The sequence below is a fragment of the Schistocerca piceifrons genome, chromosome 5, assembly GCF_021461385.2.
Source record: "Schistocerca piceifrons isolate TAMUIC-IGC-003096 chromosome 5, iqSchPice1.1, whole genome shotgun sequence".
Taxonomy (NCBI): Eukaryota; Metazoa; Arthropoda; class Insecta; order Orthoptera; family Acrididae; genus Schistocerca; species Schistocerca piceifrons.
In genome coordinates this window covers 589,897,416-589,924,935 of record NC_060142.1, presented here as the reverse complement: position 1 = coordinate 589,924,935, position 27,520 = coordinate 589,897,416, and the positions used below count along the sequence as shown (strand labels likewise).

The following is a 27,520-nucleotide window of genomic DNA, read 5'->3' as shown; positions in this document are numbered from 1 at the left end:
TGGGTGAAAAAGAGGGCAGTAATTGTCATCATGTTATGGAGTATCTTGAGGAGGAATGTTCATGTCTGACATTAGTTCATAACAACCTAAGACTAAGCACCTAGTGCGGATTAGCACATTTCATGCGGAAGTAACGATTCGTGAAAGCCCATTAGAGAGACAGCCGTTGTCAGAAGCGGTGTTTACTACTACTACTACTACTACTACTACTACAACTACTACTATTGTTACTCCTTGATGCTACAGGCCTTGAAGGGCCTTGGAGTCCCGGACAACCTCTGCCCACTCTTCTCTGCTGGCTGCCTTGCCTCTACATCTTCTCACTCCCATCCTTCTCAAGTCCTACTCCACGTTGTCTAGCCATCTGGTCCTTGATCTGCCCCTTATCCATGCCACTAAATACCAGTTCATGTGCCGTTTCTGTTACCAAGGCCGTTTATCTGTTAAATCCATCTGGCTTTCTTTGTCCTTAGGTTCCGTAACAAGCTTTTTTTTCTCGGGTGAGGTTGTTAGCCTCACACCCAACCCCCATCTTGGAAGACCTGGATTTTTTTAGGGTTCATTCCCCTAGGATGGTTGGCTTCCCTATACCTATAGAGGCCCCCCACCCTATGTTGCAGGACACATTTCGTCTGTCTCCTCCGTCCAGACCAATCTGGCTTGGGTGACCCTACCAGTAGCTACGATACTGCTGGCACAGCTCTCAGCTTCATCGGAGCACGCAAACCCTCCTGCCCGCCACTGAAGGTGCTTACGATAAGGCGGTGTCCCCTGGGAGGGAAAAGTGGTGTTTATTTGTTTAAATGATTGTGAAATTAAATTAAAGCTGTTGTATTACAATGCAATAAGCAGAAAGAAGGTTGCTACAGTCACTATTGTTAGCTATGATCATAGTGACTCAACATAGTTTGCATGAAAATCCTGCTTACTGCGCTAATGTTATATTACATGATCAATAACTTTGCGTTGTTAAAGCACATGACAATCTTGAAGAAAACTTAAAATGCAGGAAATGTTGTAATATGGAATTGTTAATTATGGGAAAGCACTGTACTGAGAGAATCATGTTGGGACTGAGAAAATTTAATGTAAAAAGAGGGAAAATCTTAAATGTGGGAACATAAAAATGATGTTTTACTGTATTTACCCATTTTCATGACATAAATGTGTACGCATTTAGTGTGTTGGTATTACATCAGAATCTGGGCTCTAGTCAATGTTTATCATTAGACCGTGTAGCCACATTTTCATTCTCTCTTTTCATCTTTTGTCAAGTTTCAGGCTGAAAAATAAACCAGACACTAGCCCCCATGCTTTCACAACACTAACAAGCTATGTAACGTATTTCAGAATAATGTGCAAGTGGTTAGACCACTTTGAAGTCGGTCACATCATGACAAACTGCTATACTCATTAAAGTACAAAACAAATTTTGACAGCTTTTTAATGAGACACATAAAAAATAAAAGTGTCTTTTATCAAAGCTGTCAAGTACAACAAAGATCTTTCTATGTCATTGCTTGCCAGCATAGATTATGTACATGTCTGTGCATACTTAGATAAAGAACACAGCTTAAAGTCTGCCTTTATTTTTCAAAGAAGTAAACACACTTTTACTCAACTGAGCACAACTAGAAAATGACACATGTATGACATCAACTGTGTTGTCCTACAAACCTATCCTATGATAGATTTTACTTACTAAATTTTTGTCACTAGTTAACTGCAAAAAGATTGAGAACAATAGTTTTCTTTCTTTCAGATAACATTTGACTTTCACATGTTTGATGACCTTTACAGTTATAGAACTGTTGTGTCTTTGCCTTGTTGTATCAGTTAACTTATAAAATATTGAAGAATTTTTCACAGGGCTGGAACAGCACAATACGTTTACAAGCAGAGATTATATGAAACATAGCGAGGAAAATGTTTACAACAGATACTGGCTAACACCAAAAGCCATTTTGTACATCATACTTTTTTCAACTATTACAAAACACGTTCTGCAATACAACAAGAATGGAAAAGTGCAGAAATGAACAAATTGTGTAAGGTGGCACTGTCCTTCCCTCTCTTGTTTGAGAAACGAAATGTGAATGCCATCAAACTGCATATTCATCTTACATATAACTCAAATAAAAATACGTGTAAACAAAATATTACAAACCTCCACTTGACAGTTCCCACAGGGTTCACCACAACGCATTTTGCATGGATGTCCACATGGTAGCTTTTTCGTACAATTCATCTGACATTTCACTTCTTTCGGGTCTTGTTTGCATGGAATCTCCACTAAATGATTGCAAGCAAGTTTCTGTTTTACATTAACAATACAGGGAGAACAGTCTTCATAACATAATTTCTGACACATATGATCATTTCTACAGCCAATGTTCTTTCGTCCACATTTTTTCCTGCACTGGTACTGTAAAGAGAGAAAGATTTATAGTGGCACTAATTACGAAAACCTCATCATAAACATAGCAAGCATGACATAGGCGCATTTGATAAAAGAACACAATTAATATGCTGGTATTAATTTCACTGTCAACAACATCCCCCAAAAAAAATCAATACAACTATAATGTATGTGTGTGTGTGTTTTTTTTTCGCGCGCGCCACACACACACACACACACACACACACACACACACACACACACACACAGTATTCTGTGGATTTTCAGGTACGGTGGTCAATGAAACAACATTCTGGAAAGTGTAACCAAAGCTGGTAAAAGACACACCAAGTGAGAATTGTGTAAAGTTAGTAACAAAAGAGCCATATCAACCTAATCAATAACTCTTATTTTTCTTTTACCAAATTGTGTTCAGTACATATACTATTTCATAACCTATGTACGACTCGCCTTTCTATGTGAAGAGACGCAACAATTGGTCCAATCCTCTGAGGATAAACACCACTAGATGTGTATTCATTGATGAAATGTGCTGCACTTGTTGCAAACACCCACGTCACAAGGCTTCCGGGTGTACAGCACCAACATGTCCCTTTTGTAGAAGGATAAGACATAAGACAGCAAACTCTCCATGTTTATGGCATCGCTCGGCTAACCAAATAGGTTAACAAGGTGTTTGAAGGAGTGTGAATATGGAAAACATGAATGGGAATGATTCTGCCACTGCCCCTTATTCCTCTTCTGCAAAGTGAATCCAGTAGGAGAGGTAGGAGCTTTCAAGTCATAAATTTAACTTTGCAAAGTAAATTCAATAGCAGACAGTCTATCTTTATGAATAAATGGTCATTAAATCTACTTGCACATAAGAATTAACATTACGATGTTGAAGACTCTGTGGATTGAGGGGAAAAAAGGTAATTTAACCAACAGGTTCACAAAATGCGGAACTGGAAATGGATGGAAGGAAGCGAAAGTTGACATTGGAAGTGGTTTGGAAGCATGACCATGATTTTGATATTATTTTAGGCAATGATTTCCTATGCCCTTTTTAAGGCGTAGTTAACTTCTGAACACAAGAATTTCAAATTGTTCTGACAATCCATGAACTACAGCAGGGGCGGGCAGGAATCCCACATGTGTGCAGTGCCCTTGCACGCGTGCAGTTAACATGTGTTCTGCGTGCACACAGGGGCAAGCTGGCCACCCGCTTCTTTCCCTTCCCCATCATACCGTCTCTCCACTCCTTCCTCTGTAATGAGTTTTGTTTCGTAGCTTGCTTTACTGAATGAAGGTATAAGGTTAGTAGGAGTGCTTGAAGGAAATCATGGTTTGAAAGAGTACCTATTACCTACGATACGTTTTATTTAATTATCACAGGTGTAGGTTACAATACATTTAATGTCTGGAACAATACATACAGACAAATGCAAACAGTTACGTAAATTTTCATAACAGTAAAAAAATCTCTCACAAATGTATGTCGAGCCAAACATTGACATTATCTCCACGGCTTCACGATGGAGACGAGGAAACTGTTGCTGTGGAAAGCCGTGATAAAAGTCAATTATACGTCTTGCCAAAAGGAACTTGTCTCTCAGATGAGAATTACAATGTAAATCTATTAATTCCATTTGCAAATTTGGATGAATATCGTCTAAAACATTTGTAAAATTTTAATCAAATTAGGCATTCCAACAGAAGATTCTAGGCCTTCCAACAAATCAGCAACAAAAGTGTGCTGAAAAAAAAATTAATAATAATAATAAATAAATAAATAAATAAATAAATAAGAAAAAAATCCAGAATCAAAGTATAGTTCTGATATTGAAGTGATTCTGAATTACAAAACCTTATACTGATGTCCAGCTGTGTTTTCTGTGCAATAGTGTTTAAACTTTCATCAAATCCTACAACTATATCCTCACAACAGGTAAGTAATGCGAGGAATTCTTTAGTAAAATGGGGAGCAACATCACAGAACATCAGTCAACATCATAGAACATCAGTGGATATATGGATGCACATTTCAATGAACTATGGAATGAGATATAGTTTACTACAGTATGAAGACACCAAAGTAGTTCTGACTTGGTAAAATAATCTGATAACATGAATGACTTCAGTGACGTTGATGTTTCAGCTTTCAGTGATTTTATGTCAATTGTAGAACACAGAGGTTGAAGTATTTTCAGGGCTACACACAATCATAGTACTTGCTGAAAGCAAAAGCTCTAGTAGGCTTATCACACATACTTAACGTAAGAAGTTTTGCATTTTAACATTTATAAAGATATTAGTATGAGATAATGCATCTCAAACGGAACAACCTCCCCCATGCCAGCCAGCAAGGATCCCGAAAACACTGATTGTGCAAAAGTCAACTCTCTCTTTCCTCATGTCATACTGAAAGCTTTGGATCAAGGCAGTCAGGTAGATGCGGTATTTCTTGATTTCTGAAAAGCATTTGGTTTAGCACCACATCTGCAATTATTGTAAAGTACCATCAAGTGGGGTACCAAGTGAAAATTGTGACTGGATTGAGTATCGTTTGGTAGGGAGGATGCAGTGTGTTATATTGAATGGAAGGTCATAGTCAGATGTAGAAGTAACTTCGGCTGTGCCCCAGGAAAGTATATTGGGGCCATTGCTGTTCACACTGGAGATTAATGACCTTGTGGACAATATTAATAGTAAATTCAAACTTTTTGGAGATGATGATGTTATCTATAATGAAGTACTGTCTGAAAGAAGCTACATAAATGTTCAGTCAGAACTTTATCAGATTTCAAAGTGGTGCAAAGATTGGCAACTTGGTTTAAATGTTCATAAACATTAAACTGAGTATGTCACAAGAAGTAAAAACATTATGTCCTATGATTATAATATCAACAAGTCAGACAGAATTGACCAATTCACGCAAGTGCCTAGGTGTAACATTTTGCAGGAATATGAAATGGTATTTTCACAGGCTGTCGTAAAGGTAAAGTAGGTGGTAGACTTCAATTTATTGGTAGTATGCTAGGAAGTCCAATCAGTCTACAAAAGAGACTGCTTGCAAATCACTTGTGTGACCAGTTCTAGAATGTTGCTCAAATATGTGGGACCCACACCACACAGGACTAATAAGGAATAAGGAAATATTGAATATGCACAGAGAAGGGCAGCACTGATAGTCAAAGATTTGTTTGATCTATGGGAAAGTGTCACAGCAATGCTTAAGCAACTGAACTGTCAGACTTGAAGAAAGATGTAAGCTATCCTGAAAAAGCCTACTGTAATGACACATTCCGACGCAGAGACATACAATACCTTAAAGGCTGCGCCAAAGATTAAATTGAGAGGCATGTAGGTTATAATCTTTGTAATGTTCACATTGGATTCTCTTTTGTTTCATACTCCAAGAAGGAGCTAAGGGACACTTTCGATTGTTGCCTCGTGGAGGATGGACGTAATTTTTGGTGTCTGCGGAAAGGCAGCCATATTGTTAGTAATTATGGTTTGTGCGACGAGCAGAGCAAGTCTTATTGTCTTGTGAATAAAAAATAGTGAGAAGTATCGAAGTGTTACGAAAATTATTTAAAGCAACGTAGCATTGTATTCCTTGGTTTCCACCGTCTTCGTGAAGTGAACCGATGCCGATTTAGGAAGATACACACGGTCAACAAAGAGAAGAACTTCGATGGCGACTGATGAATTAATATTGTGGCAGAAGGACTAATTCTACGTCTAAGGTGAGAACTCTGATTAAATCAACAATGACGTAGAATTCAAAATGCAATTAATCGGAATGGTAAATTATATTACAGGCATATTTCACGCAGCACTGTATTTGTCCACATTCAAGCCGGTCAATACAATCCGTAAAAAAGCCTTTCAAAAATTCTAAAGTTAAAAAACACAATAAAATCAAAATTTTTTTTATTTATTTCGCCACACTACCTACAAAGTTTCAAGAATCAGCTTCAAGTGATGACTCTAGGAATATACTGCAACCCCCTAAATATTGCTCCCACAGTAATTGCAAGGGCAATGTTAGGTTAGTTACAGTAAGCACAGAGGCACTGAAACAGATTACAGCATGTACAGAGGCATTTAATCAATCATTCTTCCCATGCTCTATATGTGAATGGAACAGAAAGAAACCCAAATAACTGGTACAATGGGACACTGGCAGAAGTAAAGCTGTGAGCACCGGGCGTGAGTCGTGCTTCGGTAGCTCTGTTGGTAGAGCACTTGCCCGCGAAAGGCAAAGGTCCCGAGTTCGAGTCTCGGTCGGGCACACAGTTTTAATCTGCCAGGAAGTTTCATATCAGCAAAATTGATTGGATAGATAAACTTGCATGTGAGATGGTCTTTGAAATAGCTGCCATAAGAATAAAGCTCAGATATAGCAGTTTAATAATAGCTAGCCTGTACAGATCCCCTAACAGTAACATGGAAGAATTCTTTTGCCATTTAGAGGAACTTATTGATAAACTCTCACCTCATAAAAAACAGACTATAATAATAGGGGATGTGAACATTGACTCCCTAACTAATAGTGTAAGTTACCTTAAATGTATTGATATATTACAGTCCTATAATTACAACCACGTGAATTGAACACCAACAAGAATTACAGGTGACTCTCAGACATATATTGACCATGTTATTACAAACTTAAGTAAGGAGGACCTTGTAGTTGGAACTGTTGAGAACCACATTTTGGATCATAGTGCATTAGTCCTAGAGCTTCACACTGACAAAGAAATAGTATCTCATAAGGAACAATTTACTTATAAAAGAAAGCTTGAGTATCATGCATTAACAGAAAAACTGACACACAAACTGGTATCAGGTAGGCCTATATGAACAGAAGACATTAATGAAAAGAGGGAATTATTTTATACGACATTAACCCATTGTCTAAATCAAGTATGCCCAAGGGTCAAAATACTAAAGAAAACTGACAGTTCCAGGAATCTTAAACTCCCCCCCTAATGTGATGAAATTAAAGAATGATCTATATATTCTTTTTAAAGACACCAAACTGCAGTACTTTCAGTCTAAATACAAAGCCTGTAGAAAAACCTATAGGGAAGCACTTTAGACATTAAAGGCACAGAAGTATGCACAACAGATGAGTCAATCCTGTAATGTTAGCAAAACAGCGTCGAATATAGTAAAGGAAAGTGGGAGGAATGACAAGGCATTGGGTAACAACATAATAATAAGGGGAAATGAAAAATTGGTTAGTGACCCAAAAGATGTATGAGAGAGATTCATAGATCAAATTAGTAAGATGAGTAAGGAGGATGTGATCAACCCACCGCAGGTGCTAAATCCCAGTAATGTCAGTAATTCTTTCTTCCTGAGGTGTGTTACAGAACAGGAAATCCTGAGAACCATTTCCAACTTAAAAGCAAGTATATCTGGTGGCTGGGATGACATCTCAGCCAAATTTCTGAAAGAATGCAGTAATGAGTTAATAAAGCCACTGCAATATTTAATAAACAGCTCTTTCAGACAGGGGTCATTTCCTGACTTGTTAAAAGTCACCGAAATAAGACCAGTGCATAAAAAGGGAAAAACTACTGATGTACAAAATTATAGGCCTATTTCATTGACATCAGAACTTAGTAAGTTGTTGGAAAGGCTATTTCTTGATCAAATGGAATCATTTTTCTCTAAGTACAATATATTAAAAAGTTCTCAACACGGTTTGAGGAAGGGCAGGTTTACAATAACAGCCATAGCCAAGTTTACTCAAGCAGTATTGAATAAACTTGATGATGGAAACAAAGTTATTGGCACTTTTCTAGACCTATCTAAGGCTTTTGATACTGTAAATCACTCCATTCTTCTACATAAGTTAGAAACTTATGGGGTCAGAGGAGTGGCATTAGATTTGTGAAGATCGTACCTTGCTGACAGGAGACAATGTGTTAAGTTGTATCATACAACCGAGGCACTTACACAAACAGTAAAATCATCTTATAAAATTCTTAATTGTGGAGTCCCTCAGGGAAGTATTATTGGGCCTTTTCTGTTCATTGTGTACATCAATGATATAATAATTCCAAAAAATGCAGACCTTGTGAATTATGCCGACGACACCTCCTTCATAAGCTGGGGCCCTACAAAACAGCTAGCAGTGCAAAATAATATGAAGAACACAAGCCTCATCACAGAATATATGACTAAAAAAAATTGGCATTAAATAAGGAAAAGACAATTCTAATGGAGTTTATGCTAAACTACAAATCAAGACAAGTGTATACTGAGCCAGAGTTATCAATTGAAACAATTGATAAACATAAATTCCTGGGTATTATAGTTGATGAACATCTTACATGAAAGGAGCACAACAGCTACATGTGTAAAAAAATCTCTTGTAATACCTACCAGCTAAAACGCCTTTCTAGCATAATAGCATCACCAGTCTTAAGACAAATCTATTTTGGTATTATACACTCCCACCTACAATACGGTATTGAGATTTGGGGTGGGGCATCAATGGTATACGTGGATAGGGCTTTTAGAGCCCAGAAGAGAGCAATTAGGATAATAGAGAATATTAGTAAACATCAATCCTGTAGAGAATACTTCATTAAGTGTAATATACTAACAGTGTATTCATTATATGTTCTAAGGACTATACTGTTTGTAAAAGAAAATATAGAGCACAGTATAATAAATAGTGATATCCACAGTTATAATACAAGGAAGAAAGAGGATTACCACATAAAATTCAGAAATAAAAAAGGAACTGATCATAATCCATTTTCTGCTGGAAGATTTTTTTTTTTACAACAGACTGCCAAATACCATAAAAATGTTAAGGGGAAACATATTTAAAATAAAATTAAAGCAGCTGTTAATTGCTAAATGTTTGTACTCCATCAAGGACTTTTAATGTTGTATGTATTTTATTTCTACTACTAAACTATGTATGTACTGACTGACTATGTCCACGACTGTGAAAGTTATTATGGACAAATAAACCATTATTACTCTGATTCAGTTCCTCATGTACCTGCCAAAAATCCTTCAAAACACAATATGTGAAAATAATATGATAAAGATGCGCAGCAATTCATCTTCAAAAAATCTAGTACTACTGTTATTTTCACATGATGTGTAATCTGAATCATCCTTTCAATCATCTGCAGACTCGTCAAGGACTTTGTAAATCATTTGCTCCAAACTTGTTTCCTCCTCACTGCACGTCTTGAAACATAATCAACAAAAATCACACAAAATGCTCAAAACAGAGACAACTTAAAATCAGCTAACGCCCACGACACAAAAAACAAGAAGAAAGATTTTAAAACTGAAGACTTATCTGCTGATACCACTACTGCCATCCAGCAATCACAGCAGAAACTAAGAAGTGTGTAGACCACACAGAAGTTTGTGGGAGGTGTAAATATACTTTCAACAGCACAGAAAATCATAGTAACTGGCTTGACATAATATAATGGCCACCTTCACATTCCCTTTTCCCGCAAGCACCACAATAGTACGTCAGCCGCACGCTATGTGTTATAAGAAAAGAAAATATTGACTTTTGTTATTTACTATAGAACAGTAATAATAGAACAGAATTTTTTAAATTTCAAGAGTTCGTTTGGATTTCCCAGCTTTTCAAAGTTATGTAAGGTTCACAGCTAATTGCCTGTTTTCAAGGATTGCTAGCCACCATGTTATTGCATCTATGTAGACAAGAGAACAGTCAATAATGTCACAAAATCAGGTAATTCACCCCTTCCAGGAACAGATGACACTCTTGCCCATATTGGCAGATAAAAATTCTTCACCAGCTTCGATAAGTGCTCTGAATACTATCCAATTCCTATAGCTACAAAAGATCAGGAAAAAATAGCTTCTGATGCGCCTTCTAAGCATTACATAACATTGGGATGCCCTCTGGACTCTGAAACACTCCTGTTACATTTCAATGTATTGACAATTTACACATGTCTAATATACCTGGATGACACAACTGTCTTTTCAAGTATGATGAGAGAACATGCTGAGCAACTAAGAAATGTTCTAACTCATGCTAGAGACATTAATCTAAATTTGAGATTAGAAAACTGCAGTTTAGCGCCATCATGAGGGCACTTTCTATACTATAGAATTTCGGAGGAGGTATTGAACAAAATTGGGGAGAAGAGGAGTTTGTGGCACAACTTGACTAGAAGAAGGGATCAGTTGGTAGAACATGTTCTGAGGCATCAAGGGATCACCAATTTAGTATTCGAGGGCAGTGTGGAGGGTAAAAATCGTAGAGGGAGACCATGAGATGAATACACTAAGTAGATTCAGAAGGATGTAGGCTGTCGTACATACTGGGAGATGAAGCAGCTTGCACAGGATAGAGTAGCATGGAGAGCTGCATCAAACCAGTCTCAGGACTCAAGACCACAACAACAACAACAACAACAACAACAGAATTTCAGCAGATGGTGTAAGACAATACCCACTCCAACAGACACAGTGAACAATTTTCCAGCACTAAGGAATGTTATAGGATTGCAATTTTGTGTTAACATATTACAAGAGTCGTTTTTAAAGTAAGAACAAATTTGTAATGAAGTAAGAGAAAGTTTATTTATGAACGTAAATTGTATCATAAACTATAATTATACTTTTTTTCACTTTTCAACAGTTGGCTTGAACGTTTAAACATTTGTCAGGTCGGGGCATCAGCTTCTGGATCCCAGCATCAAAGAACTCCACCTCCTGACCATTCAAACAATTAGTAACAGTTTCTTTCAACATGTCATTTCCCAAGCACTTTTCACCAAGAAATTCCTTCTGTTTTGGACACAGATGTAAGTCTGATTGTGCTAAGCCAGGGCGGTATGGTGGATGATCCAGTAATTCCCAATGAAACTTGGCAAGTTATGTCTTTGTTCTACGCACAATGTGAGGCTGAGCATTGTCATGAGGCAGAACAGAGCCGCTATAGAGCACTGCCTGCCAGTGATTTTGAATAGCATGCCTAAGCTTTTATTGTCATTCCTCTTGGCAAGAAGTCTAACAGAAGAACGCCTTTCCGGTCCCAAAACATTGTGGCTATGATTTTCCGTGTTGAGTTTGAATGATGTCACTCACTGTATTGATGTTTATTCTCAGGAGTGCTGTGCACAATCCACGCTTCATCACCTGTCACAATGTGACTCATCACCATCCTTGTGATAGTGGTCCAAAACGGACAAAAAATGTGCCATTCACTTTGTTTTGTGTTCTTTTGTCAACATTTTGCACACATTTCTTTGTCGTGAAGTTTGTCAGTAAGACTGTGAAAAACTGCTGATCTTGAATTTTTGCGAAAATTTCTGATGCAGATGTCCAATAGAGCAGTGCCTGTTTTGTGAATGGCCTCATCAATCTTTTGTGTCAAGTTTTCAGTCGTGACAGTGGGCTGCACAGATCGTTTTTCATCATAAACATTTTGTACTTTCTGCCTACACAACTTACACCCCGTCTTATTATTCATTACATCTGCACCATAATCTACAAAATGCTTCTGATGAATTTCAGCAGGATCAACTTGTTTCGCATTTAACAACCAAATAACTAAGCACACTTCATAATTGGCAAGCTTACCAAGTAACACGGCAAAAAGTGAAGCAGTACAAACCGTAACAACTGACAGCAGTAGAGACGGGAAATGTAATGGCGGCGTAGGGAGAGACTGGTCAAAAGAAGCTGACCATGAACAGATGTCAAGTGACAGAATTTGAGGACACAATGCCCTATTGGTTGTCACTTTAAAAATGACCCTTGTACTATTCAAGTGACAGAATTTGAGGACACAATGCCCTATTGGTTGTCACTTTAAAAATGACCCTTGTACTATTATCATTTCAGGTAGAACTATGTAGCCACCATGAAACTGCTCACAAAGTTACTGTAGTTACTGTAGAATGGAACACCTTTTGTCTGAATAGCTGAATGTGAGAGAGCCACGTTAAAAGTGAAAGAAATTCGTACAACTTCACCTGTCTTAGGTTATACTGATTTTGAGCTAACTTTTATCCTGTGACAATAATATTATGAGAGGGAAAGTGATACTCACCATATAGCGGAGATGCTGAGTCGCAGATAGGCACAAAAAAAGACTCTCACAATGACATCTTGTGTGTGTGTGTGTGTGTGTGTGTGTGTGTGTGTGTGTGTATGCGCGTGCCCACACACACACACACACACACACACACACACACACACACACACACACACACACACACACGACTGAAGTCTCAGGCAACTGAAACCACAATGCGAGCAGCAGTGCCTGTGCATGAAGGGAGTGGCAACTGGATGGGGGTAAGGAGGAGGCTGGAGCGGGAAGGGGAGGGATAGTATGGTGGCGGGGGCGGACAGCAAAGTGCTGCAGGTTAGACTATGGGCAGGGGAGAGGTGGAAAGGTGAAAGGTGGAAGGGGTGAAGGGGGGGGGGGGGGGGGGGGGGAAGTAGTGGAGAATGAGAGAAATAAAGAGACCGAGTATGGTGGTGGAATGAAAGTTGTGTAGTGCTGGAATGGGAACAGGGAAAAGGCTGGATGCATGAGGACAATGACTAACAAAGGTTGAGGACAGGAGAGTTATGGGAACATAGGATGTATTGCAGGGAAAGTTCCCACCAGTGCAATTCAGAAAAGCTGGTGTCGGTGGTAAGGATGTAAACTACTGGATATTTCTTCCAGTATTATTATGCTGACACAGCATTACATGGTGACAAAGTTTATTTATTACATTGCAGCCAAGCTGAAAATCTAATCACCTACACTACATAACACAGCTGTGACTGTAACAAATAATCAGTTATAATTTCCCACCTTTTGCTACATTTCTCTTTAGACATTATGTTTGCCCTTACATATCCTTTAAAAAATTGATGAAAAACAGCTGTACATTTGTTTCAAGTATTATACTCTTATCTGCACACATCAAAAAAGGTTTTGCATCACCCGGTTCCCAGAACTCCTGAAGATAGACGTTGACTGTGGATATTATATCACAGTCACAGTCCCTTTGACTGTTCAGAGATGTCACTAAACCCGCCCAAAGATGTAAACAACCATGCATAAGCAGTGCCTATTAGACAGAGGGGGTCCAACAGCCGATCAGTTCCGGTCATTTCACCAAGAAGACGGCTCCTGTGGTCTGTAGTTGAATCATGCCCAAACAGTCAATACCGCGGTTCCATCGAATGTGCATTGTTACTTTGTACCAGGAAGACCTCTCAACGAGGGAACTGTCCAGGTGTCTCAGAGTGAACCAAAGCAATGTCGTTCGGATATGGAGGAGATACAGGGAGACAGGAACTGTCTATGACATGCCTCACTCTGGCCGCCCAAGAGCTACTACTGCAGTGGATGACGTCTACCTACGGATTATGGCTCGGAGGAACCCTCACAGCAATGCCACCGTGTTGAACAATGCTTTTCGTGCAACCACAGAATGTCGTGTTATGGCTTAAACTATGCACAATAAGCTGCACGAGGCACAACTTCACTCCCGACGTGCATGGTGAGGTCCATTTTTGTAAACACGACACCATGCAGTGCACTACTGATGGGCCCCAACAACATGCCGAATGGACTGCTCAGGATTGGCATCACGTTTTCTTCACCGATGAGTGTCGCATATGCCTTCGACCAGACAATTGTCAGAAATGTGTTAGGAGGCAACCCGGTCAAGCTGAACGCCTTAGACTCACTGTCCAGCGAGTGCAGCAAGGTGGAGAGTCCCTGCAGCTTTGGGTTGGCATTATGTGGGGCCGATGTACGCTGCTAGTGGTCATGGAAGGTAGCTGTATGATACGTAAATGCCATCATCCGACCGATAGTGCAACCATACCAGGAGCATATTGGCGAGGCATTCGTCTTCATGGATGACAATTCGCAACCCCATCATGCATATCTTGTGATTGACTTCCTTCAGGATAATGACATCGCTCGACTAGAGTGGCCAGCATTTTCTTCAGACATGAAACCTATCAAACATGCCAGGGATACATTGAAAAGGGCTGTTTATGGACGACGTCACCCACCAACTACTCTGAGGGATCTATGCTGAATCTGAGGGATCTATGCTGAATCACCGTTGAGGATTAGGACAATCTGGACCAACAGTGCCTTAATGAACTTGTGGATAGTATGCCACGGCGAATACAGGCATGCATCAATGCAAGAGGACATGCTACTGGGTATTAAAGGTACCAGTGTGGACAGCAATCTGAACCACCACTTCTCAAGGTCTTGCTGTATGGTGGTACAACATGCAATGTGTTGCTTTCATGAGCAATAAAAAGGGAGGAAATGATGTTTATGTTGATCTCTATTCCAATTTTCTGTACAGGTTCCGGAAATCTCGGAACCAAGGTGATTCAAAACTTTTTTGATGTGTGTACTAGACATAATCAGTGACTTCTATCTCAACATCACTTTTTTCATTTGTAACCTTATCCACCACTTTTATTTAAGATATGTTGTTCATAGCACATTTTACATAAAGAAATAGAAGTTTACGACGCTATTCATCACAACTTTCCTCAGTCACATGCAGTAAATTAATCTCCAGGGTTATTTTGTACATTGTTGGTTTTAGAGTCCGCATTGTATTAACTGACCAACCAGGCTTCTGCCATTGAGTTTGTAAAGATACAAGAATGTTTTTCATCACAGTACTGTAATATCTCTCTCTCTCTCTCTCTCTCTCTCTCTCTCTCTCTCTGTGTGTGTGTGTGTGTGTGTGTGTGTGTGTGTGTGTGGTCCAATTTTGACAAAGGCCTGTTTGGCAGAAAGCTTTGTTTGAAAGCATTTTTGTTGCACCTGATACTCAGCATATCTGCTGTATGGCGATCAGCACCTATCTTTTTTCATACTGCTGTCATTATTCCATCCTGGATATTTCATTGTTTGATATGGAATTTAAAGGGTCAGAAAATGACGCTTCAGACACGACAGTGTTAGTGAAGTTACGACAGATCAAGGAAGTGATTCAAGTGATGTTAAGTTTTTTCAGTATCAGAAAATAGAATGAAGTAGACGTAACAACAGAACTGCCTCCCATACCTCCAAGATTTCCGTTTACTGGACTGTCTTCAGACTTCAAACAAAATGACACTTAATATGTGATGCGATATATAAAGAAAGTAATTGATGTTAAGTTGGTCAATTTTGCAGTCACTTAAGACTAACAGATATGCTCAAGATAGACACGAACAGTGATGAGATTTGGGGTAGGTGAAAGACTATTAGAGTTCTGTCAAAGGAATGGCTTGCTGATTGGAAAATCTTGGTTCAAGAAAAGAGAGAGCCACAAGATTACCTGGTACAGCCAAGACGTAATGAGAAAGTTAATAGTTGACTACTTCCTGTAGAAAGACATATAAGGGTATGGATGCTGAAGCAGGAAGAAAGCAGGCTACAGTGCCTACAAGTCGTAAAGGAAAGGATGAACCAAAAACGGTAGAAGAGGAATGGGGTAGATTCAAGGGAACATCAGTAAGTGCAGCGGAAGCAATATGTGGGAGGACAGCAATAAAAAGAGATGGAATGATGGAATGATAAAACAAAGGATATAGTACAGAAGAAGAATAGGGAGCATAGGGTATGGTTCCAGAAGAGAACAGTAGAGACAAGAGAAGAGTATCAGGCAAGAAAGAAAGAAGCAAAAACAGTGGTGGTGGAGGAAAGAAGAAAGTGGATTGAACAGTGGACCAGAATGATGGAGGAGGATAGTGAAGGTTCAAAAAAGGTGTTACATGGGATGATTAAAAGTAAGAGGAAGAACGGTATGACAGATTATGCTCGAATGGTGAACAAAAGTGGACAAGATGTAGAGAATAAGGAGGAACTCAAGAATATGTGGAAGGAGTATTTTGAAGAACTCCTGAATCCGAATGGAGACCTGGATGAGGAGGAACAAGTCTAGGAGAAAAAAAGAGGAGGAACAGCAAATAGAATAAGACCTTATTTGGGGAGAAGTGGAACAGGCACTGGGCAAGATGAAGGGAGGGAAGTCACCAGGTCTGGATGAGATGGCGAGAGCAGCAGGAGAGGTGGAGATACAATGGCTGTATTGAGTAATGTAAATTGCGTGGAGACAGAAGATGATCCCAGAAGACTGGAAGAAGGGAATAATTGTCCCAATCTTTAAGAAGGGAAATAGAAAAAGAGTGCAAGAACTATCAGGGGATAACACTGACGAGTCATTGTGCAAAGATCTTTGAGAAAATTTTGGTAGCACGAATTGGGCAAAATTAGAAGGAAGAATGAGAGAACAACAACATGGCTTCAGAACAGAAAGGTTCATGGTGGGTCTATTTATTTTCTGTAAGACAACTGTAGGAACAGCACTATGAATATGGAATAGATCTGCTAATGACCTTCCTGGAAATTGAAAAAGCGTATGATAGTGTACATAGAAGCAAAGTGTGGAAAGACCTGGAGAACAGATGAGTAGCAAAACAGATTAGTTTTAGGATAAGGCAAATGTACCATGGAAGCGTGAGCTGTGTGAAAGTGGGAGGAGAGAGGTCAGCTTGGATTGAGCAGAAAAATGGCTTGAGGCAGGGAGGTGCACTTTCACCATTACTCTTCATTTTAGTGATGGATGATAAAATGAGTTCACAGTAGCACAAGTAATTGATGAAAGGAAGGTGAAAGCTATGGTGTTTGCAGATGATCTGATGATTTGGGGGAATAAGGAGGATTAAGTACAAGAGCAGTTGGATGTTAAGGGAACACAGTACAATAATATGGGATGAAATTTAGTGTAAGTAAGATTGAGTTGATGATATCAATATAATGGAAGGAAACATTCCACGTGGGAAAAATTATATATAAAAAACAAAGATGAGGTGACTTACCGAACAAAAGCGCTGGCAGGTCGATAGACACACAAACAAACACAAACATACACACAAAATTCAAGCTTTCGCAACAAACTGTTGCCTCATCAGGAAAGAGGGAAGGAGAGGGGAAGACGAAAGGAAGTGGGTTTTAAGGGAGAGGGTAAGGAGTCATTCCAATCCCGGGAGTGGAAAGACTTACCTTAGGGGGAAAAAAGGACAGGTATACACTCGCACACACGCACATATCCATCCACACATACAGACACAAGCAGACATATTTAAAGACAATATGTCTGCTTGTGTCTGTATGTGTGGATGGATATGTGCGTGTGTGCGAGTGTATACCTGTCCTTTTTTCCCCCTAAGGTAAGTCTTTCCGCTCCCGGGATTGGAATGACTCCTTACCCTCTCCCTTAAAACCCACTTCCTTTCGTCTTCCCCTCTCCTTCCCTCTTTCCTGATGAGGCAACAGTTTGTTGCGAAAGCTTGAATTTTGTGTGTATGTTTGTGTTTGTTTGTGTGTCTATCGACCTGCCAGCGCTTTTGTTCGGTAAGTCACCTCATCTTTGTTTTTTATATATAAGATTGAGTTGATTATCACAACAAGAAAGAAGGAGAGAGGAACAACTGAAATAACAAATTTGGGGGGGGGGGGGCAACAATTGAGGAGAGTGGAGAGTTTCTAGTACTTGGGAAGCCTAACACAGGAAGCTGGAAAAAACGGCAGGTAAATAAACGAGCGGGGGAGAAAAGCAGAAGAATTTCGGAAGAATGTCAGAGGCCTGATATGGAGCTAGGACGTACCCCAAATCAGTAGAAAGGTTACATACCAGTCATACTATGTCCCGATCCTGACATTTGCATTTGACATTTAAATCAGAAACCTGGGTTATGAAAGGAAGAGAGAAAAGCAGAGTCCAAGCTAGTGACACAAAATACTTGAGAAACATTACTGGAGTGACAAAGATAGACAGGTTAAGAACTGAGAGGATCAGGGAATTAACAAAGGTGGAACCATTACAGGAGGAGACAGAGAAATCAAGGCTGAGATGGTATGGACATGTTAAAGAGAATGGAGGGAAAGAGGATACATGAGATGAAACTGGAAGGAAAGAGACGAAGAGGAAGTCTGAGGGACAGATGGCTGACAGGAGTGCGGAATGCGTCCAGAAGAAAGGAGAAATCTCAATAACAAATTGAAAAATCTTTGTATTCCAGAGATGAATGGCACCAAAGCCTGGAGCCTCATGTTATATACATGGAGATTAGGTTGGGTTCAATATATATCAATAAAGAGGATTTGGAAGACCTACATATTGTGAGAGTCCAAGTCTGGCTAAGTATGGTCTATAATTATATTATATACATGTAAGGGCACAATTTCAAATAGCACTGACCCTAATGAAACCCCTTCTCATCAAAGACTACTGGCTTACAGCTGATAATTTCTACATCCCTCCCCAACTGGCAAACCACCTTATTACAAAGAAAACTGACATACATGGCTTGTGCGGCCTTCTAGGAAAGATATGCCATTAAACTATCACTGTAAGAAATTTAAAAAGTGAGATATTGTTGCTTTTAAGAGGTTAAAGTTATAGCAAACAAGATGAAACAGGCAGCACAATGTGCCCTATTTTGAACATTATGCACAATGCAGAAATGAAAAATAAATAAAATATCATACAGACACAATGGGAGGAGTGGCTAAAGTTGATCAACATATAGCAAACAATCCATTAACACAGAAAGGAGTGAAAAAATACTACCAAAAATATTTGTCAAAGTACTTGAATTGGTTCTCTGGAATACATTCAGCTTGTACAAGAAATCTGGAGGCACAAAGAATGCTCTTGATTTTCATGTGGCAGTGACTGAGCAGATGAAAGCTGAATATCTCTCCAAAAGCACATGGCCATACATCAACAATCACTAATACCATCTGTCTAACTGACCATCATGTCCCATCATTATCCCAGCTACTGCAAAGAAGTAGGACCCTACCAGAATCTGTGGGATGTGCAGCCAAGTTCAGGATGCAAATGAGAAGAAAAATAAGAGGGAATAGCAATATATGTGGGTGTGTGAAGAATGTGATGTACCTCTATGTATTGTACCACACTACAGAGCCTTTACACAGTCACGAACACAGGAAGGTGAATGTTGTGCAAGAGTGTATTATCATAATTTTTATTGTTTATCAAAAACACTACAAACAGTTTTGAAAGATATTCAAGTAACATATTTTGTCCTAAGACATTTTATTCTTTGTGGAGTTATTTTATAAACATAAGTATATTTGGGGTTTTAATATAACCTTTTTTTAACATTCTCTAATTATCCTTTAAGTGAATAATTCAATTAAGTTTGAAATTCAGCAATAAAAAATTGTAAATTTTTGCTCATACTTTTACAGACTTGGAAGAAAGATGGGAAAATGCAGAGGACTGTCACAAAGTATGATGCCTTTTGCGAGACATCAGCTGTTGAAAAACTGGATATCCCACATGAGAAAGGAAGCGGGGAGCCAACAGATATTATGCAGCTGCACAAAAAGCAAAGTTGGAATCTGAAGAAGTATTTTCACAACAGCAATTCATCAATCCATAAAGCAACAGTGGCAGCTGACATTAATTACAAACCTTTCAGTCTAATAGAAACATTTGTTAACTGTCACAACGTCTACATTAATACGAAGATAATAGGCTGGCTCATAAAAGAAATGCCCAGGAAATACCTCATCTAGGATAATATTGATTTGCAAGCCTCAAACAACTGGTTGACCTATGCCAGTTTACATGCAGAAACTGATGGTTGTCTAACACTGATACAACATCCAGGTAATAACAAGGAGCTGCTGAACATTCATCCTTAAAGAACAAGGAACAGATGATAGCAACAGCAAGTATTGGGAGGTCACAAGGAGACAGTATCACACATTACATCCAGATGTAAAACCTTGGCACCCACAGAATGTTTGAACAGGCATGATGAAGTCGGCAGAATAATCCACGAAAAGTGTCAATTAATGAAAGAGCTTCCTTGTTACTTAAAGGAGCTGCTGAACATACATCCTTACAGAACAAGGAACAGATGATAGCAACAGCAAGTATTGGGAGGTCACAAGGAGACAGTATCACACATTACATCCAGATGTAAAACCTTGGCACCCACAGAATGTTTGAAAAGGCATGATGAAGTCGGCAGAATAATCCACGAAAAGTATCAATTAATGAAAGAGCTTCCTTGTTACTTAAACCATTATTATTATTATTATTATTATTATTATTATTATTATTACTATTATTATTATTTATTCCTGACATAACGATAATGAAGAAAAAGGAAGCATGGACCACCAACATTGCTATTGCAGGCACCAGCAGTTGAAGAAGCTTTCACACTTGAATTTCAGTGGCTCTAGTATGTCAGATTGTAAAAGTGGTCCTGGTGGTTATAGGCCCACTGGGCATTTGAATACGATTGACAATGATGAAATATCCGTTGCCACTTACAGAAAGCCACTATGAATTTCTTTATTCTTTGAGTAAGTGACCCAAGTGATGAATACTTGGGACACGTTAAAACTGTGCCAGACCCAGATACTTGGCTTTCACTGTTGGTGCGCTAGCAACAGTAACTAAATTTCCACAAGGTCCTCTCAGTCTTACATATTCTTTACACTGCGAATGGACCTGCAGCACAGTTTAATAATACTTAACACAACATCAACACAGTGGCAACCTGACTTGATAACATTTCCGAAACCACTGGTCTTTCACTGGCTGCACTGTGGAGACATTGTGACAGACGGACACAGCACTGAAAAATTCTTATGGGCACCAGAACATGACACTTTTCATACTTACTCTTAAATGATCTGGATCATGATTGATGTGACATTTTCTAAGGCACTGGTGTCCACATCGTAAGCGGTTCTCGCAAGGATGTGGGCAGACGATTTTTTCTGCTTTCTGGTGACAGGGCTTCACAGTTTCGTGGCCACACGGAAGCTTAATAAGAACGCTAACTGTGCATAGCTGCTTAGCTGCATCTATGTTGCCCTCCACTTCTAGAGTATGGCCACAAGGCAATATCTTCACGACTTTATTTCCACAGATGCCACAGACACCACACTCTTCATAACACTGTTTCTCACACTGATGACCAAACTTGCAGCCTGCTGGTGATCTGAAAATGTGAAATAAAAAAGGATGACAGAGACTGTTACACAGAAACGGTTTTGATGTAACCGGTTACAACTAACAATTGACAGAAACAGTCATCAATTATACACAATAATGACCCTGAACCTTTGAAACAGATTTACTGGAAACTCTGCATCACACCCACCCTGTGAAAACAAACAGTGGTGACTAATTCACATATTTATGATTGGAGTTTTCAATTAAAAGTGAGTGTCCTTGTGGTTGCAGGACAACAAACTGTACACGATGTTGTTCATGCTCATGTCAACAAACCCTTGGCTGTATCTATATGCTAATCTGTACTTGCTAATATCAAATGGTGTTGCCTTACACCAACTTGGTAAGATAAAAACACACATATCTGAAAGAAAAAAAAAAAAAGAACTGTACTGACTTTCAGTATTTGTGTACTTCTAACAACATATGATAGCTCGCCGTTTCCCTTTTGTTTCTGAAGTTTGAAACTCTTTGACTCATTTTGAAATATGGTAGTTGATAAAGGTATGCACTGAGCATTCCAGTTCTGAGAATAAAATAATTTTTAAAATTTTACCACATTTTCAGTAATATTACAGTGCTTTATTTACAACAAGTGCATTTATTTTGCTAGTGGATTAAAGACGAAACGTCCATTAGGAAATTTCTATCCCCTCTCTTTGGAAATATCATTACAAGTAACTAATGAAAGGAAAGAAAAAAATTGCAAATGCCAGAGGTTCTGCCATTTGGATTTGAGTCTTGCAATATTTCACACAGAGGACATTTGAAACTATAAAATAATTATAAATGATTATCAGATTTACAATCACTTAAGGAACACACACACACACACACACACACACACACACACACACACACACACACACACACACACACAGAGAGAGAGAGAGAGAGAGAGAGAGAGAGAGAGAGAGAGAGAGAGAGAGAGAGACTGACATATTTGTGACAACAACCAGGTATTTTCAGTAATCAATTTTGTTCAAAGGATAAAATTAACCTACAACAGACAAAAACTGTAGTGCGAATATCCAAGCCTTTTCAAAATTCTACAACCATCACAAAACTAGAGGAGGAAGCTGCTTAAACATTACTTTAATAATGTTCCCTAGGTTGATGGTTATTCCAGTGTGTCAATTAGTTTCAAATACTGGATATTAAAAATGTTATGTTATCCATCCATCTCTTGACACAGTGTGGATAATACAAGCTCTAAGAACAACTACTTCCGATACTGAAGTTCATGCTGGAAGTTTAGAATTCAGCACAATATGCAATGGCATAAATAAATCCAAAACTTCTCAGATCTATTTGTCATATATGCTTGAAGTATAATATCATTAACTCTTGATAAACAGTCCTCCTTAGAGTAACTGTTATAACTCACAGAACCAAGGTAAATGTTAACTTGACAGTTTACAATATAACTAAAGAATGAACATATCAGATCTGGTTACTGTAACCTTTTGTATTAATTCTATCTTTTGGTCTCAAATAACCTTACATTTGGAGTTACATTTAGAGTACCTAGTAATCTTAAAGGTTTTCTACAGGTTGTATACTGTGATCAGTTTATTTCCTAAATCTTTATTATTTTGAATATACAAACTTCGACTTTCTGTGACCTGTGTAATTTCCTCCCAATATGGGTCTCAGGGTGAGAGGGTGTTACATTACAGCAGCCACTGAGGAAATAGACTGCTATCAACTGCCAACTGTGTTGCACACTGGAAGTCATACTTTGATCATTCCAGTGACATTCCAGAGAAGGCTGAGAAGACCTGCTCTGTTCATAGAATTTCAATACAATACTTAGAATCTGATAATAAACTTCTTCAGTTGTAAATAGTCCTATTGGTTCAATCATGACTGGTTTCAGGCAATCATAAGGCCATCTACAGGTGAACAAGAACCACGTGGCAAAAAGTAAAACTAAAGTATTGAAATGCTAGTGGTCAAGTGCTAAAGCATTCAAAATCAAGTGCCAGGGCACATACAGAAAGCAAGTACAGTGCACTGGCTAAACTCTTAAGCTCACAGTAGCAAGATTTTTGGAATGAATCTGAGTGCATATCTAAAGGACTGGATAATGGCACATAGAGGAGACTTCAATCATCTTTTATTTATTGGGAAAACATGTAAGAGTGCAGATAAGCTGTGAAACAATACCACACACTTTACCTGAAAGCTACTCAGAACAAAGAGTTCAGACTCCCAATCATGATGGGAAAATATTGCATCTAATGGCATCTTTGAGAATGTAAACACTGAAACTGTATCAGAGGCCATTAGACACTTGCACTTTGTATTAATTTACACACTCAGTAGACTAAACAAATAGACAGTAGGGACATGTCTCAAGGAGGAAACTGAAACATTTATCTCGGGGCAGAGGCATGTCAGAGAACTCACGTTAAGGTTTAAAAAGAAGTTTATCAACTACTGTATACTGTTTATATACATACCTAGCAGAGCGGTTTGTGATAGGGGGGGAGAAGAGAGAGAGAAGAAAGAGAAACTTATAAAAGGGAATGAGACTACTACATATGAGATGCAATGCAAAGCACAGAGCTATAGACAGAGAGATGCTAAACGAAATTCATTTGGCTGTCGAAAGGGCAATGCATGAAGCTTTCGGTTACTGCTGTAGCTGAATCGTATCAAAAGATAAATGACAATCTGAAGAAATTCCGGTCATATGTACGGACTGTCAGTGGCACCAAAGATGATGTCCAGATCCTCAAAGATAACATGTGAACTACAATTCAGGATAGCAAATCAAAGTAGAAATCCATTTTCAGATGTTCCTTTACAAAGGAGACTCTGTGAGTACCACCCAATTTAATTCGCTGCAAAGAAAAGTGAATATAATGTCAAGGTGGTCAGAAACAACTGAAATTCAACAAATCACCAGGGCCAAATGGATCCCTACCAGATTCTATACAGAATTTGCAGCTGTGAATTAATCACTCTTTTAACCATAATGTACTGTAGAGCCATCAAACAAAACACTGTGCTCAGTAGTTAGAATATAGGGACAGATACTGGCCATCTACAAGACAACTAGCAAAAGTGACCTGTTATCTAATACCACTAAGATCCATCTGTCATAGAATCTAACTTATAACATAGTCTGAGCTCATAAACATTGACCTTGCAGAACACAATGCCAGCTTTACTCGTATGACGTCATGAGAGCCACAAATAAAAAAAAAAAAAAATCTATCAAGTGCATGCAGTAGTCATTAATTTCCAAAATGCATTTGACTCCATACCATACACAAGCTTGGTAATGAAAGTAGAATAATGGGAGGTAGGAAGGGGGGGGGGGGGGTGAACACAATTTTTGAAAATATCATGTAACTGAATTGATAAAAATTCTACTCACCAAGCGGCGGCAGGAGAACACACATATAAAAAGTATTAAAGTTTGCAAGCTTTTGCAGCCAGTAGCTCCATCTTCTGGCAGAAGGGTTGAAGGGAAAGGAAAAGGGTGAAGCAAAAAGCTGGTGAGGTTCAGGAAAAGGGTAGAGTTTGGAAAAGCCACACAGGACCCTGGGTCAGGGAATACTAACCTGATGGGATGAGGAAGAAAGACTGATTGTTGTGGATTGCACCAAGCAAGATTTGAAAACATGAGAGCTTAAAGGTGGAAGATGGGGTATTAAACAAGACAGAGATTGCTGTCAAAACATTGTGTATGAGTTAATAAGAGAGAAAAGCTAAGTGCATTGTATTGAGGACCCGCATATGGCAAGAACGCACAGCCCATTGCTTCGTCTTCATCCAGTCTCTCTTCTTGTGGTCTGTCTTCAGAGCTCTCCTTATTTGTGTCGCACTGTATCCATTTTTCTTGAAGGTGTCGTTTAGGTGTTGCAATTCTCCTGGCAAACTTTCCTGATCACAGATGGACCTGGCCCTGTGCACTAAGGTGTTGAGTACAGCATTGCATTGCGCAGGGTGGTGGCAGCTATTGGCGTTATGATAGAGGTCCGTGTGTGTTTTTTATTCTATACACTGCGTGTCCCAGCGTGCCGCCCATGTTTCTTGTGATCAGGATATCTAGAAAGGGTAAGCTTCTGTTCTCTTCTATCTCCATGGCAAATTTGATATTTCCATGTATACTGTTGAGACGTTAATGGAACTCTAGCAGTTTGTCCCTGCCATGTGGCCAAACTACAAAGGTATCATCAATGTACCTGTAGCAACCTTTCAGCTTGTGTTTAGCAGTATCCAGTGCTAGCCTTTCGAAGTGCTCCATGTATAGGTTGACTATGCCTGGTGCTACGGGAAGCCCATAGCTACACCATCTATCTGTTCGTAGAACTTCCCACCACACTTTAAATAGAACACTGCAAAAGAGCTTGACGAGATCCTCCTCAAAGTGTTCTTTGAGTAAAGCCAGGGAGTCTTCTACTGGTAGTTGTGTGAATAAGGATGTCACATCAAAGCTGACTAGTAGGTCTTCATTTTCCAGCCGCATTCCCTGTAGTACTTTCACAAACTCAGCCGAGTTTTCACATGGTGTGGTCCGAAACCCACCAAGGGTTTTAGCATCTGTGATAAATGCTTAGGAATACCATATGTCTGCGAGTTAATAGTGTTTAAAATAGGTCGTAATGGGACACCTTCTTTGTGGACCTTTGGGAGGCCATACAGAGGTAGTGGTGCCGGTGCCCTCGGGTAAAGCTTCCTGATGATATCCTTCTCTAGTCCCGAGTTGTTGAGCATCTCAACAGTCTTGCGGGTCACTGTTGTGGTGGGGTCCTTCCTCAGTCTTTTATAGGCAGGATCTTGCAGGAGGGCGTCAATTTTCAGCCAACAGCCTTCGGATTTAAGCAGCACCGTAGCATTGCCTTTTTCCGCTGCCAAGACCACTGTGTCCTGGTCCTCCCTGAGTGCCTGTAGCGCCTTTCGTTCCGCCACCGAAATGTTATTCTTCGGCATCTTTGCTTTGTCTAGTACTCTGCAGACATCTCTTCTCACTTCTTCTGCAGCTTCTTCAGGTAGTCTCCTTGTGGCTTGCTCTACCCCACTTATGATGTCCCATTTCGGCAGGGTGTTCGGAACTGGGGTGAAGTTTATGCCCTTGGACAGCACCTCTTGTGTCGGCCCATCCAGTTCCTTATTTGTTAGATTAATGACCACCTTGTTTGTTAGGAGATGGTTTTTCTTTCTGTTGTCGTGCTTCCAGAAGATGAAGGAATTTCTTGCACTGCCTTTCGGTGGCTTTCTTCTTGGACCATTCGCCATTGGCAAAGGTATTGCCTTCTATCCAGTCCCAGGTGTGTTCTGGGCGACAGGAAGCCAATCGGAGGTGTAGAGAAAGCAGACTTCTAGCGTTCTTGTCGAGTTCCAGTCTTGTGACCCTGATGTGTTCTCGTACTAGGGCCGCGCTCGCCTGTCGTAAGATGTGTCTCGTCCTGTTGGTATTGACAGGATGCCGCAAGTTGGCGAACTTAGGCATCACTTCTTTATCCCGACATCGGAGTAAGAAGGCCAACCTGCTGAGCAGCTTTCCCTTCACGCTCCGTAGCTTCTGCAGCATCTTGTAACTGCAATGTATAGCCTCCCCGTAGATGTATGTTATATGTGAGTGCTGGCTTTCTCAGGGAATTTCATATATTAAGTCTCCACGGGTTGTCAGCCGAGTAGCATCATCGTCTCATAGCAACGTTTCGATGGAATGTGTCTCCATCATCTTCAGGACAAGTGTCGGGATATCGTCGGTCGCAGGCTTATATCTCTGCTGGACCGCTCTCCGCTTCCCGCGGCCGGCCAATCACGCACCCGCGGAATTGCCCGATACGCCTGGATCGGCCAGTGGTGGGGGGCACGCATGCACAGGGTTCAAGTCCCGGTGTGCACAAAATCGGATGCGAATGTGGGATGCAACATATAGTACAGACGTAGCGTTGCATCTCACAGCGCCGCAGTGAAGACATTAGGCATGTACGCTTGGGTCAGACCAACAAATCTACTGTGGCGGAACATAGTACTAACGAGAAGCACACCTTCGATTTCGAGGAGACACAGAAAATAT

General features: G+C 39.6%; 1 protein-coding gene across 1 annotated transcript in view; it reads right to left on the bottom strand.

Annotated features, from left to right (window-relative positions):
- The window catches only part of LOC124799152 (NFX1-type zinc finger-containing protein 1-like), a 146,515-nt gene that overhangs the window by 2,120 nt on the left and 116,875 nt on the right, over positions 1–27,520 (bottom strand). Inside the window, exons 8-9 of the mRNA XM_047262689.1 lie at positions 21,142–21,463; positions 2,168–2,425 (exon numbers count right to left, since the gene is read on the bottom strand). Coding sequence (XP_047118645.1) covers positions 2,168–2,425; positions 21,142–21,463 — 580 coding nt within the window. The remainder of the gene's footprint in view (positions 1–2,167; positions 2,426–21,141; positions 21,464–27,520) is intronic.